General features: G+C 34.6%; 1 protein-coding gene across 2 annotated transcripts in view; it reads right to left on the reverse strand.

Moving 5' to 3' along the window:
• The window catches only part of TAFA5 (TAFA chemokine like family member 5), a 263867-nt gene that overhangs the window by 44943 nt on the left and 204346 nt on the right, over nt 1-14578 (reverse strand). For both annotated transcript variants that reach the window (XM_072401623.1, XM_072401622.1), the window contains exon 3: nt 925-1052. In XM_072401623.1, coding sequence (XP_072257724.1) covers nt 925-1052 — 128 coding nt within the window. The remainder of the gene's footprint in view (nt 1-924; nt 1053-14578) is intronic.

Genomic DNA, 14578 nt, shown 5'->3' on the forward strand with positions numbered 1-14578 from the left:
CTGGTTAGGTTAACTGTGATAGTACAATTTACCCAAATCATTTCCAAATTAAAACTATACAATGCATGTTCACATTTTTTTTTGTGGTAACAAATCACAAGCTGTGTTTGCTCTACGTTTAGAAATGTTACTTTCCACTGAAGCATACATCAATCTTTTAGAATAGAAAAAAAGTCTTGGATAAAAATGCTATGTTAAAAGACAGTTATAAATAAAAGCACCTATCAGCGCTTAATAAAAAACCTGTTGTCTCTGACAGATTCTGACAGACTTTGACAAAGGTGGGACATGTGTACCTTTAGTAAAAAAGTAATGTGTTTGGCCAGCAGTTTATTTTTACCTTTTTTTAAGGCATTTACAAATAAATGATGAGTATTAGAAGAAAACATTGAGCGAATATGCAAAATTAACTTAATTATTTAGGTATCTTTTTGCCCCTTAAAGTAGTTTGAAGCTTTTTCTGTTTTTGGACACTTTTACACCCAGTCTATGTTTTAAAATTGCATTATGGTGATCAGAATAATACTTGACAAAACTGATTCTTAAAAATCATGCAGAAGAACGTAACCTTCTATTCCTCTTTAATATTGAAATGAAATAGCTTGCAACATACCAATGTTGTATAACATGAGGTGAGTTGTTGCCCCAATAATTTTGAATTACACTCCAAAATGACTTGTGTTGTATAGGTAAGGTATGTGCCATAACCATAAATAGTGTATGGCTAAAGCTCATCCACATCAATGGGAAATTAGTTCTTTAATCTAAAGAAATCTGTGTCTCTTTCATAAGCTCTGTGAACATCATAATACATTTATTCAGACCTTCAGCTCAATGGTATTTTCTTAGATGTTATTTTTGATGCATTCATACCAGATTAGCATATGACAAGTAGCTTTGCCTTGTGGCACCTTCTATATTTACCGTAGTTGTCTTTATTCGCCCACCCGGTTGCGTACAGGTCCAGCCTGATTTGTTTATTAATAAGTCACAGCCTTCTCCTTCTAAACATGGAAGCATTTCACACCACTGTTTCGTTCTTATTATACGTGCTGCAGAAAGAAGAAAAATTCAACGTGAGTGCCTTATTTTTGTTAGTATACTTCTTTTATGATACCTAAAAAAATGACAAATGATGATGATAACTATGAAAGGAAATAGATTTTTCCAATAACACAAAATTGAGTTTACTTTTTGTGCAATTTAGGTAAATGCATTACTTTTTCTATTTTTAAATTTACCCTTTAAAATAATTAAATCAATATTAATAAATAAATTATTATTTCTATAATAACATGCAACATTCATATTATTGTTTAATTAGAGTAGGGTACCATTATAGCCTAATTTTTATATGACAATCATCTAAAAAATCCTGGTTGCACATTTAAAGACAATATGATTATCTTGTATTTTATATTCTGCACATGAATAATGCATGTATACCAATACAGTCCTCATCACAGTACCAATATTTTTCATTTAAATAAGTAAAGCTGTAAACTGCTCCATATGGCACTATATTTCACTTGAGCCCTTTGACCATCTTGCTTTCTTCTTAAAACTGGTGTTGTCAAAATATGTGTATTTGTATTGCTGTGAACACTGAATTTGCTGATCATTCATTCATACAGTGACCAAATGCCAGAAGCTGGTAAATCTCCCAAGTGGGACACAGCATAATTTTTTGACAACAAAAAGTGAGATAAAATATGTAAGCCATAAATCTGAACATTCTTAGCTGTGTAGTAAGATATGAATGATTGAAAAATACATGAAATCTTCTAATCCTACCGCAATATCTAATTTCGGATTTAGGAGGATTGCATTATACTACTACTGGTGACAACTGAAATGGTAAGGCATTAAAATAAAAAAACTTGTTTAGCAATTTTTAAAAATTTTATCAAGAACTTTGAAAAAACTCCTGCTATATATCAGTTTTTTTGGGCTCCTTACAATGTAGATTTAAACAATAACGAGAACCTACTATACATACATGCTACAAATGTCCTAATTGCTGTGTGCATCCATGTTGGAAACATTCTATTTCCTGTACTTGTCACCAGGACATAAAGATAATTGCTTCAAAATACAGAAAAATAACTCCAGCATTAGCTCTAAACTTTAAACACAATATTCAAACCTATAAAAAAACACCTGAGGTTCACTTTAATATATGTTTATTATACATTTTATCTATAGGATTACAACATTTTAATTTTGACCTCAAACTGTCAATTTGTGACCCAATGCAAGCAGGTCTTTGCAAAGTGATAAATATGGTAAATGGCATATATGACATAATTGGCAGGGATTGATTTCTCAGTTGCAGTGTGTTCACCTATAACAGGTCAGAACATTTAGTTATTGTTATTACCTAAATTTAGCTATCTAGGCAGGGAAGGAAAATGCTTTTCTTCACAACATTATAGCAACCCCTAAACCTGACTTTTCCCCTAGATTTGTAGCAGCTCTGAAAAAGCAGCATAGTATATCACATATCTCAACTTTTGCTTATTCCAGTATTTCACTTGATCTGTAAAAGCTGCCTAATCCTAGGCTACCATTCTATATTTCAGCAGCATCGCTATGTCTTCACAGGCAATGGTGCGGCTCATATCTGTACTTATTGTAAATTTTCTAAATGTCCTTTCAGCCTTTTTAAATTATCTATAATCTAATAATCTTGATATAGTACATTCACACACAATGCCAAGTGCTATATAAATCAAATGTGACATATCACTAGTGGCTCTATTGATACAAAATTTATCTACCCTTTTGACAGATGACCTCGTCACCGGTAGTGCTCTAGTCCACAAGCTTTGGAGGTCACCCCTAATGTACAAACATAGATGTGAGACAACAAATATATCAATGTATAAGGTAACATATCGCACTTGTGCTGATTATGGGAAATGCACTTGTAAAGTATATTACAATCCAAAGTGAGGTGACTGCATCAAACGAAACATAACATGAGAGATGCACAAACTTTATATTGGACAACAAACCATTGTCATATTTTAACAATGATTTTGACAGATAAGGACCTCATTTAGAAAACACATTAATTTTGTAGTTTTATGAGCCTGAAAATCCATGGGGGGTTTTATGAATACTTATTCTGTACTGTGCTGACTGGTGGGGGGTCTTTATTTTGTGTCTTGAAAAGCATGATTCAAAGTGCTTCATCCCGCTGAGATTTCATATACCCTTCATGCTTCACTTTAAAATACGCACAGCAGGGAGCAAGAATAAGTTCATGGATCAAACTTTCATACAATTGTAGCATTACAATAAAATGGTAAATTTGCCGAGTGTCTTATATGTGCATTGTGAACAGAACATTTGACTTCATTAACATAATATGATGAAATCTCTACAAAAAAACAAAAAACAAACAACGAACCTGCTTTTTTGCATTCATTTGATGTAGTATGTGAATGGTTTAACTAAAAAGTCACACTGGGCTAAAGAGCACTACTATGTCAAAAAGTATAAGGTCACTTTGTGAAAAAGAACAATTGTCTCAAGCTCTTCAGAGCCGAGGTCCAACCAGAGACTAGCAAGTCATAGATTTTGGATTGAGATACTATAAAGGAGTTCATATGCTATAACCTTGGTGGTTCAGTAAGACAAAAGCCCTATTGTTTTAGGTAGACCTTTGCCCAGACTATGGACATTAAACGTATGTGCATATTCTTAACAAGTAGCAAAAGAGCTTTGAAACAAGCCTCCACTGACCTCTGTGGCTGCAGGCTACATTTTCAAAGTTTACAAATGAAGCATTAAAAATTGAAGCACCTCTCTCTATATTTTCTACAGCAATAAACACAAAGCAGTCTGCCAGCCCTGTAATTTAAGCACACAACATGTACTTGTAAGCTCTTAAATATCTACTTAAAACTAACTTTGGAGTCTCCATTGTGACATTTGAGGAACAATAGTTCATACTACCTGCAGCTTCAAAGGTCAGTGCCTGCTTAATAAAGCGGAACTAAATGTTTTTTGGGTGAGGTTTTGGCATAACCAGCACAGCATACATGCCGATTATTAAACACACCTTTTTCTAAGCACCCTGCAGTGATGACAGGTCATGATCATGACATATTCTAAAGCCGCCATTTTTGTCGCTAAGCCTTCCGGGTCCACCCTGGTCCTTTTTGGCCATTGGGTGACCATTGCTTATGCAGAAGTTACATTGTCCCTAACATCTAGGTCTGTTTGTGGCAGTGCCATGGTGCATACACAGAGCGGTTGATGGCAAAAATACACAAAGCAGGGCAGGGAAAATGTTCTTTGGCAAATGAGACACCGCATGTCTATTCTGCCAAAAACCTCTACCATCTTGGTGAGTTTTTGTATGTTTGTTCCGAGTTCCGATGTAACAAAGAACATTAAACCATTTACAGTAACAATCTGTAAATGGTTTAATGTTCTCAAACAGGTGAACTTTAAAAAGGAACTGTCAACTAAAACCTTTAGGAGAAAAATTAGGGGCCAGTAACATCTACCAGTTAGATGGCCTCTCTTTACTACAACGTTTTATAAAAGGATTTAAACAAGTTTTTGATATAATAGAAAGAACAGTTACTAAATCAGATGACCTTCACCTAAAATCTTTTTCTGGGCTTTATAAAACAAATTGGCTTATAAATGCAATCTGATGGATTAATATTATCATGAACTAAACAGAAGACAATGTTAACTCTTTAGCAGGTAACACCTTGCACCTAAATCTTTATGAATAATTTTGCCAATTTGACCCAAAATACAAATTGAAAAAGTAAAAGCTGTGTTTTTCTACAACAAGTGAAGTGGTAACAGAGAAGAAAAAAATGAATATGTATGCTGGATTGTTAGGATTATGTGGAGTTATTTTGTTAACTCTGACAAACATAATCTAACCTTTTGTGTTTGTGACAAATATTAGGCAATGTGCAATAATTATAAGTACCTTGTCAGTCTTAAAATACTACAGGAACGTTGTGAAAGACAAAGTACTTAGACTTCACTTCTAGGTTAACATTGTACATGAAACATTTTCCTCTCCCACATACAGCTCACACAGAGAGCATACTCATACCCTCAATTACAGGCTAGTTATGAAATTGTGCGAACAAAACATCAGCACTATATGGTAGATGCAAGGTATACTTTAACAAAATGTTCGCAGTTTGCAAATGACAGTTTACCATTATCTGTACAGGCACTGTAAGTTTTTTCTATATGTTCAAAAATGTCATAAATTCAGTACACATATATATCAGTGATCTGAATTCATGCACAAGGATGCTTAATAAAATGTTAAATTCATACTGTTAGGTGGCATTCACCTCCGTAATTTCATTCTGTTATTATTGATGGGGGAAATAAACCTAATATTAACTAATATTTTATTTTTCTAGGACATAATCCTATTTTAAATAATGTTTTGAGCATATGGAGCAACTAGTTACTGAGACCTGACACCTGGACCACTTGGTTGTTTTTCAGAGATTACGAGCCGTTATCCACATTCCTTGATTGACACATGTCATGGCGGTGGTCCCCTGCCTTTTCCCTTCCATTCCCCCTTCCTCTTTTTCTTTCCTATCTTTATTTTCGTATTATTTATTATCCCCATCCCACTTACCTGTTCTTTGCCCATGTTTTAGTATATCCCTGCACCCCATTTGTCATGTCTACCCTTAATTGTCATTTTTTTTTGTGTATTTTGGATGTTTATTAACAAAAATTCCCCTAATAAGTAGATTAAACACACAGCAAATCTTTCTGATCATGGTAAGCTTTAGACCTCATTTATTTAAGTATGAGGGCAAGGCTATGTTTTATAACCCGGATCATGATAGATAGATAGATAGATAGATAGATAGATAGATAGATAGATAGATAGATAGATAGATAGATAAAATCAGCATATATATTTTAATTATTAGATGTTATTTCGTTTGAGTGCAGTTTTGTAGGTGCTGTTTAATTAACATGTTAAAGGCATTTAGAATGTGGATGGTAAAATGTGAAATAAAGCTGTTGGCAGTGTAGGACATTTGATAAAATTACTAATGATATATAGTGAAAAGTATGCATGCTTTCATCTGTTAAAGTCAGTGCGTGAATCTACAAAGACATTCAGTAATCACCTTTATGTTTTGTGCAGAGCTCTTAATGAGAAAACAAATGTCTGGTTCATAATAAAACAACTGTTTTAATGAAATTTTAACAAGCTCCCAAAAGTATTAAGTTACTATTCCAAAATGCAGTTATTTTTTTCTCTGTAATATTTTATGCATATTGAGCTCAGAACCCTTTCATGAGGCTATATTTTCTCTTTACATAATAAATCAGTACGCCATGGATAGTGTATACAAAAGCAAACTTTGAACCGAACTGAAGCTCGCTTGTTTTAGCACGAGTAATTAAAGTGAGCAGTTTTAAACTTTGTCAAAATTCATAAAACATGCTCACTATTTGCTCTGTATTATACTTCTGTAAAATGATTACAGATACCACCATAAAATGACAAATGCAGCTTTTAGGATTGTCCAGTATAAAAAATAACACTTATTTATGCTCAAGATCTATTTAATGGTATATTGCATTTTTTATGTATGTGTAAGACCCCTACTATGATATATGAGCAATAGTGACCCAGATTTGTGAAAAATCCATTACATGTAAAAAAAATAACGTGATAATATGTTAGATTGTTAGCCTCCTTGATTTATTTCCTGTTATAGACTGAGACCCCAGAACCAGTTATTATAGGTTAACACCAAGCTGCTGACTGCAGAAAATATGATACATTTTTGTCATGCTTACAGATGTTCTGCTAATTGTTGTATTGTAATGTATTGGTTACAGACTTTTTTCGCGAGGTGATATAAGCTATGTCTTTTCACATATGCCTACAGTATAAATGATATATTTGTAGCAGTTGTTACAACATGTTTCACTTACTTATCACTTACTTATTCTAAGTTCTTAGTGCCTATTTGCACCTTGAAAACAGTTTAACTTCACATCTGACTGTTAACATTTAGGAGCTGGTGTATCACTGATATGGTAGGCATACTAGAACTTGTATTACCCATATTATCATCACATTTACAAATTACATAGTTATACATAAGTGAATATTACTTCAAATTGCTGCATATTGGGCATGGTCAAATCATCATAGTACACACTACTGCACATATTTGCCACTGTTCCTGAACTCACAAAATACTTTGTATGACATCACTACAATCAAATCTGTCTGTCTGTTTTTTCTTCCAACATTTAAACATTAAATATTAGCCAAGCAGACTTACTGATATATATATATAACAAGACTGTATTAAAATGTATCTCTAGGCAAACCGTTTTATTCTCAACAAGCAGGGAATGTTTCAGTTTGTTCGGGAAGTAGAAGAAAGTGTGGAGCACTGGATATTTTAAAACAGTAAGTATTTAAAGCAGCTCTTAGGAAAAAGAGGGAATGATTCTCCGTAGACATTTCTCCTAGTTGTGGTTGCCAAAGGTCAGCTCTTTGCTAAACTAGGTACTTAGTATACACAGAGGAAGGGCACCAAAAGAACATATAAAGTCCACATTTAATGTGATTCACATTATTAAGTAATAACAAATCCAAATTGTTTCAGGCTTCCCACTTCACCAGTACTCTTAAATAAAGTGTCAAAAGAGTGAAAAAAAAATATGGATTTAATACTGGACTGAAATATGTCCCCGTAAAAAGAGGTGAGGGTAATCTCCCAATGAGGGACACCTATTACATGCACAACTGAGGATAATTCTATAACTTTATGAAATTTTCTTTTCATGTTGCCTTTCTGGTGCACAATGTAAAGTCATTTTCCCCAATGGTACACAGACACAAAAATTAACTCACAGAGGGTTTAACATTTCCCTACTTTATTTCAAAACTAAAAAATAGGAACTGTAGGTTTGTTCTTAAGTTGAATTTGTATGTAAGTCGGAACAGGTACATTATTTTAGTAAGTGCAACTAGGACAGATGTTTGTCTGAACATATTATTAGGCAGCATGGTGTCAGTTACTGTATAAATCCTCACTGTGAGTTAATCACAAAGTAAAAAAAAAAAACTTTATAGAGCCTAGACATTCATTACCTTCTGGAGCAAGCTGTGCTTTGAAATATGCAAAAAGAATTAACTGCAGAGCTTGTGTTGGTCATTAAATAGTTACAAGAGGCTGCGGAAAAGCTCATTCCTTAAGGTCACCCACAACCTCAGCTGTGTTTAGCATAAGATTTCTTCTGCAAGTCATGCAAACCGCTCCCCTCCCACCTTCAGCCTCCATCCTGCACATGAGCAGGAAAGCCCCATTCGTATCTAGGAGTCATCCGTATGTTGGATGTCCTCAATCCAGGGACTACCTGTATATACTTTATATATACAATGTGCAGATCCCTTACTACAATAGCAGTCATTTTCATCTTCAGTCTTACAAAGGTTATAATAAAAATAGAGTACTTCCTAATATTGCATAGTCATTTTATTTGCCTTACTCATTTATAAACAAAAATGGTATTAGAGCAATATTTTTATGGAATGAACCAGGTAATTAAGAATGTATGAGTTGAAACCAAAATACGGGAATCTTTTTGAACCCCACACACCAGTTACTCAGTTACTTTATCTTAGGGAGATTAAATCATGCTGAATGGTAAAGCCCAGATGTGGGGTAATACCTATTTATTCATTTTTTTTAAAAAAAGGAAGATTGCTTTTAAAAATAAAAAATATAATAAACTGTATGGTCTGCATTCAAAATGACAATGCATACTTTTTACTATGGGGATACCATAGCTTTATTACTTAGCCTGTATCTATTTATGAGAAGGGAATAAAGCTACATTAAAAAATATTAGTTAAAAAAACAAATTGTCCCAAATTAAATGGTGGAACATGGGGGTGGGTGGCACCAAGAGCTTATTTTTAGTTTACACATGTTAAGTCAATGTCCGTATATTTGAATAAAGTATACATTCTAAATGTGCTTCATAAAAGAGCTGCAGGAAATGCAATCAGTACAGTGGTCTGATCACTGTGACCTTTTCATATCTATCTATGCATATGTGGGTCAGGTTCAGTAGAAGTCACTTACAATAAAAAAAAGCGCTACAGCAGGTAACTTGACTTGACTGGTACACTCAGTGCTGTAATCTCAATTTAGTTACAAAAGGACAAACTCATAACCTGAAAGCTTTATGTCCTTTCTTTTCCAGCAGGACAGATCTTTGAAGTTGCACAGTTCCATTCAATAAAAGTGCATTGAACATGCACGTTTTAATCTGCCTGCAGGGAGGAAATGATTTTTAATATGAAACTTAAAAAAGATTTCTTGTCTGTTTATCCTCACCCTTTCTATAGGACATTTCCTATGCACATAGACTTTAAAAGAAATTTCAACCCCCACTCCCCCCCAAAAAAACCTTTACATTTTGGTCTTATCTTCTACACAACTGTTCTGCTGCTGTATGCTCTGTACCTTCCTGCCATCCTTGTTCCATGAATTGTTTTCACTTCCACATTGTGCATGTGCAAGATCCCCAGAAGGCAGGTTATAGACTATTCTAAAGGGATATTGATGTCACATGAAATAATTTAATATTTTTTAGTGTAATCTGGCAAGCTACTGACTAAACTTAGGCTTCGGCTTTCAATGAGTTAACAATTTCAAAACTTACTTTCGGCCAAATTAACAATTAAATACAGAATATGGAGGTAGGCCACCCTTGTAACAGTCAATAATGTGGAAGGGTGGTGACTAAAACCATGGGGGTATATATATTGAAAAAAACATAATCTGACAGTTGCACTAAACACTGGGAATAGCCACCTGCTCCCATTCTGTCTCATGCCCCACCTTTTATTCCTATCTTCTCTTCTGCATTCCGATCTTTGGCCAGTATGTACCTCTCATGCAGGTATGTGTATGTTTATTCAGTCCTGGCAACCACAAGCCAGGATTGCTGGGTATCCCTGGCAATAAAAGCTGAGCTGCACATTCAGGTTTTGACAGATGGCAGCGATCAATCAGGCAGGTAAGAATACATATTGCCTAAGGAACATTGCCTGTTCTTTTCTGCAATAACAAGTTGCCCAATGTCAAATTTTAGGAACTTTAGTTTCACTTTAATTTTCAAGTAGCCTCTGTAATAAAATACTCCTGCCTATTTTCCAGCCACTACACCTTTTCCACACTTTCTGGTGTTTAGAATAGTATCTTCCCTCTACAGTCAATGGTTTCTTGGCTTACTATGGGAGTTCTTTACTAGCCCATCGTTGGGATGCAGTGAATTGGCAGCGTTTCAACCCATGCTTTACTGCAAGGGTAAACAGATTGTATCTGCATTTGCAGGTATGCTTTTGAATACTGACTTTTGAGTCGACACAATAAAAATATTGGGGAGATCAGCCTGTACTTTTTAAGGGATACAAAATTGGCAAATAAAAAGTTTATGATATTATTTATTGTTAGATTGGCTTTGTATCCCAGTTAATTTTTATTAGCAAGTTTTTTCCTGTACCATAAACTATACAGAGTGAGTGGTGTCTAGTCTGCAAAAGTCAGTAAAAAAAAAGCTGGCAGTATGAAACTAGTTCAAAACTTGGAAATAAATTACATCCATTTCCACGGTCCGTAAAATGTCCACATTGTAATTTGAATACATTTCACAATCCTAAATTACTCTAAAATTGAAAAATTGCCCTAGCCTAAAAATAATAAAGTATTTTTGATATATATGGATATGTGAAATAGACAGGGTGTATAGTCACCAAGCCTAAGTAATGTATCAATATATTTTCTTTCTTGTTATGTATAAAATGCTTTCATCTGAAAGTGACCTACATAAGTCCCAGTACAGTACATCAAATAATCCATTATTTAACAAATCAGTGAAGCACCTCCACAGAATGAAAGCAACCCATAGCTTTAATCCCGCTTCGATTAACTTCCCCCTCTGCAGAAACCAGACCTTAATTTATATCAATTTGCAGTAATCTTTGCAAGAAAATGCAACTTCACTTACACATGCTGTTTGACAGCAAAATGAATTTCTCTGGCTTGTGGATGCCCTATGATGGTGCTTAATAAAAATTGCACTTGGAAACAATGAGGAAGGCTGAACACTTTTTGTATGCCTAAACAGTCTTTGTGGTTAGATGGATGATGAGGGTTAATGATGTATGTTCTGTCTTCCTTGCACTAACATATGCAAGCATCACTTTGGTTACCAACAAGACCTCAAGGACATTCGCACTGTGGTTGGCAGCTGGCTGAGAAGTATAACTTTAGGTATCCAAGTATTTTCCTTATTTACTTTTTCATATTACAATTAGACTGCAAACCAATCCATCATAGACAAAGTCATGAATAGACGTACGTGACATGAACACTAACATTTGCTGATCTTAGAGTTTCATAACACAGCTAGCAACTGGTAAATGTCCTAATGATCACATTTACATGATTTGTTGTTTTATGGTGTAAGGTTTTATTACTGAATAAAATATATTTCTATATAAAATAGCATGTTACCTGTGTAGGGGTGCTAGATATATTGTGCTTCAGATTTTTGGTCCCTTAGATGGTCCTTAAATTAACTTAATATTAGAGATGTTTTTGGCAAGAGACACAGATAGGAACCTTGCTACAACATCTGACCTTGCACTTTGCTACAGAGTTACAGTGGGCCTGATTTATTAAAGCTCTCCAAGACTGGTGAAAATAGACTACCATGGGAGAACCTGGGTGATCCAGGAAATCTGGAATAGCCTAAAAACATTTTCCAACTAAAAGCAAATGAGTATTATCAAATCTATTCCAGGTTTTTTGAATCTCCCAAGTACTACTAGGAAAGTCTATCTTCTCCAGACTTGGAGAGCTATACTAAACCAGGCTCTAAGAGTTGTGAACTCACCTCTGGGAGAGATGAGACTGAAGAAAATGCATTTACCAGCCTGCAGTAGTTTGCTAAAATCATTTAATTCAGGGCAAAGTCGCTGGACTGGAGGTCAAAGACTACTTTTAAAATCATACTGTTGTACTGCTATATATATGCACTGCTTTATTTTGTGACATGACGTGATATAAATGTATTCATGCAAACTAGAAAAGTGACCAAGAGGTCTACCTGAAATATTCATATGCATGTTTCCTGTGGGGAACAATATTGTTACAGTTTATTATTTTAAATAATAGATTACAGTAAAAACACTTTAAAAAGACAGTGCAGATTTTATATGGAACGTCTGAATAGCTATACACATTTTTTTGGAGGGGTGTTATATTGAACTAGTGAGGATTCTAAGGGATATCCTTACCAATTTGCTTAAGAGAGAAATAATGTATTATCAGTTTGCCATTAAAATACATTTTGCTTCATGATAAAACAACACTAGAGTCATTACAATTGACTTTTCAATTCCAAACTACAGCAATATCAGAATAAACCAGAAGGAGCTGTCATAAATAGTGCAGTGCTAAATATGCCAGCTGTATTTTTGTGCAAGACATGTGCTAATTCATAATTGCACTTTTCTAAATTGGCACATAAGTGCTCTGAGAAATAATGTATTATAATGTCAGCAATGACAGATGAAATATAAAATGAAATCCTCATTTGATAGAAAAGATTTTAGGAAACCAGATAAATTAGGTACTTATGCTATGCATAGAAATGTTTTTGACATCATTTAAAGAGAACTTGTTAGGTTAGGACCACATATGTCTGTAAGGTTTTTTTTAATAACTATATATTGTGTATTAGCTACAGTATGTGTTATGTATGACTAAAAAATTGTTAGCTAAAGGGACAGCAATCCTGTGATAAACTCCTATAAACTCCAGCTACATAATATGCATATACAATATTTGACATTTACAGGTATATTTATATGTAGAAAGGGGAGCTTGCAACCAAAAAGAGAACTGCATAGGTGAAAGGCGGACATGACAGGGGGTCAGGAGACCAAAAAGGGGAGGGTTATGTAAGGAAAATGAGAAATTGGCTGGTTCAAATTGGAGGCTGGGTGAAGGTGTTTTAAGGGGAGGATGAAAAAGAGTAGTGACCATTGCGGGTTGGGGGGTAGTTGATAGGGGTGCTCAAGGTCAGTTCTGGAGGGTGACATTATTGGTTTTGCGGGGTACTGCCTTATGAGTGGTGTATCCTGCGTAGTGATATAATAGGTTAGAATCTACACATAAGGGGCTGGTGGTGTCTGGTATTGTTCCCGAGGCGGTGGAGTGTGGCTGGGAACAATAAGGCTTTGATGGTGGCAGACCCCAAAAGGTTGCATTATGGTAACAAGGGATGCCTTCCAGGACCTGCAACCAAGGTTGTTGTAAATATCTGTTAATGAGGTTATTTATTTGTGTTTTCTGATTGTTTACAGTTATTTATTTATTGTTAATTGAAATAAAACTTCTGCTGCCATTTGAACTGCAAACGTGGTGTGTGTTTATTTGGTGGGGTAAGAAGGGAGCATGGGGGATGTGGCAGCTGGGTGTCTTTGGAGATCCTCCAGGTCAAGCAGCATCAGTCCATACTGATGCTGCAGTCCTTAAAATGTTCTCTTCCAGAGATAACCACGATTCTCCTTGGCCATAGTATACAGGCTTATCATTTATATATTCCATATATATTCCATTCCAGATACATTTGTAATGAACTATTTATTCTCCAACTCTCCACAAACTCTTTACAGTTTCAGTATACATGGAAATATTTTTTGATTTACATCTTAAATCCCATATATTTAACTGCAACATATTCTATTGTACGCACAATCTGCATAGGAATAATAATAGCCCCCAAAAAAGCTATACCTTTGTGTTGCAGGAATCGTTGAATGCAAAGCTAACCAAATGGGCTATCCCTACAACATAATAAATATTGCATAGGATTCATCATTTCTACATTACTGCCATAACAAAATTGTTTGTATACTCGAAAACTACAGAAACAATGTAAATATAATTTCTGGAGTATCAATATGCAGAAAGTAAACAACACAGCAATTATATTTCTTGCATGAACAACATGACACAAAAACAAGATGTTCAACTATGAAAACCCAGATTTATCATCCACAAAGACAACAGGTGTGAGAATGCCTTGCTGAAGCATCTATTATTACCGTATATCTTCTTAAATGTAGAATTTTGTTCTATGTTATTTATCTTCTATTTCTTCTTACATCTCCTTGGTTACAAAAAGCTAAATGGTTGCTAAATTTGTACTTGTACAAAGGACGCACAGCTATATCATTTGTATATATTTTTTATGTGCTATCACTCTGAAGCTCGACAGATTTTAAACTGGCCTTTTGTACTTTTTCCATTTATACGAGTATATCCCAGCAAGGTTTAACAATATTATGTCTTCATTAGAATATTAGTTACTCAAGCAACAGTTTGCAATATATACTATACTACATGTGAGATCTAGCCATAGAATTGCCATAATTTGTGATACAGAGGCAACATGAATATCAGTAAGTTTTGATGGAAAACATTTTTATATTTAAGCTTTAGTGTAA

Source organism: Pyxicephalus adspersus, chromosome 2, assembly GCF_032062135.1.
Source record: "Pyxicephalus adspersus chromosome 2, UCB_Pads_2.0, whole genome shotgun sequence".
In the NCBI taxonomy this organism is placed as follows: Eukaryota; Metazoa; Chordata; class Amphibia; order Anura; family Pyxicephalidae; genus Pyxicephalus; species Pyxicephalus adspersus.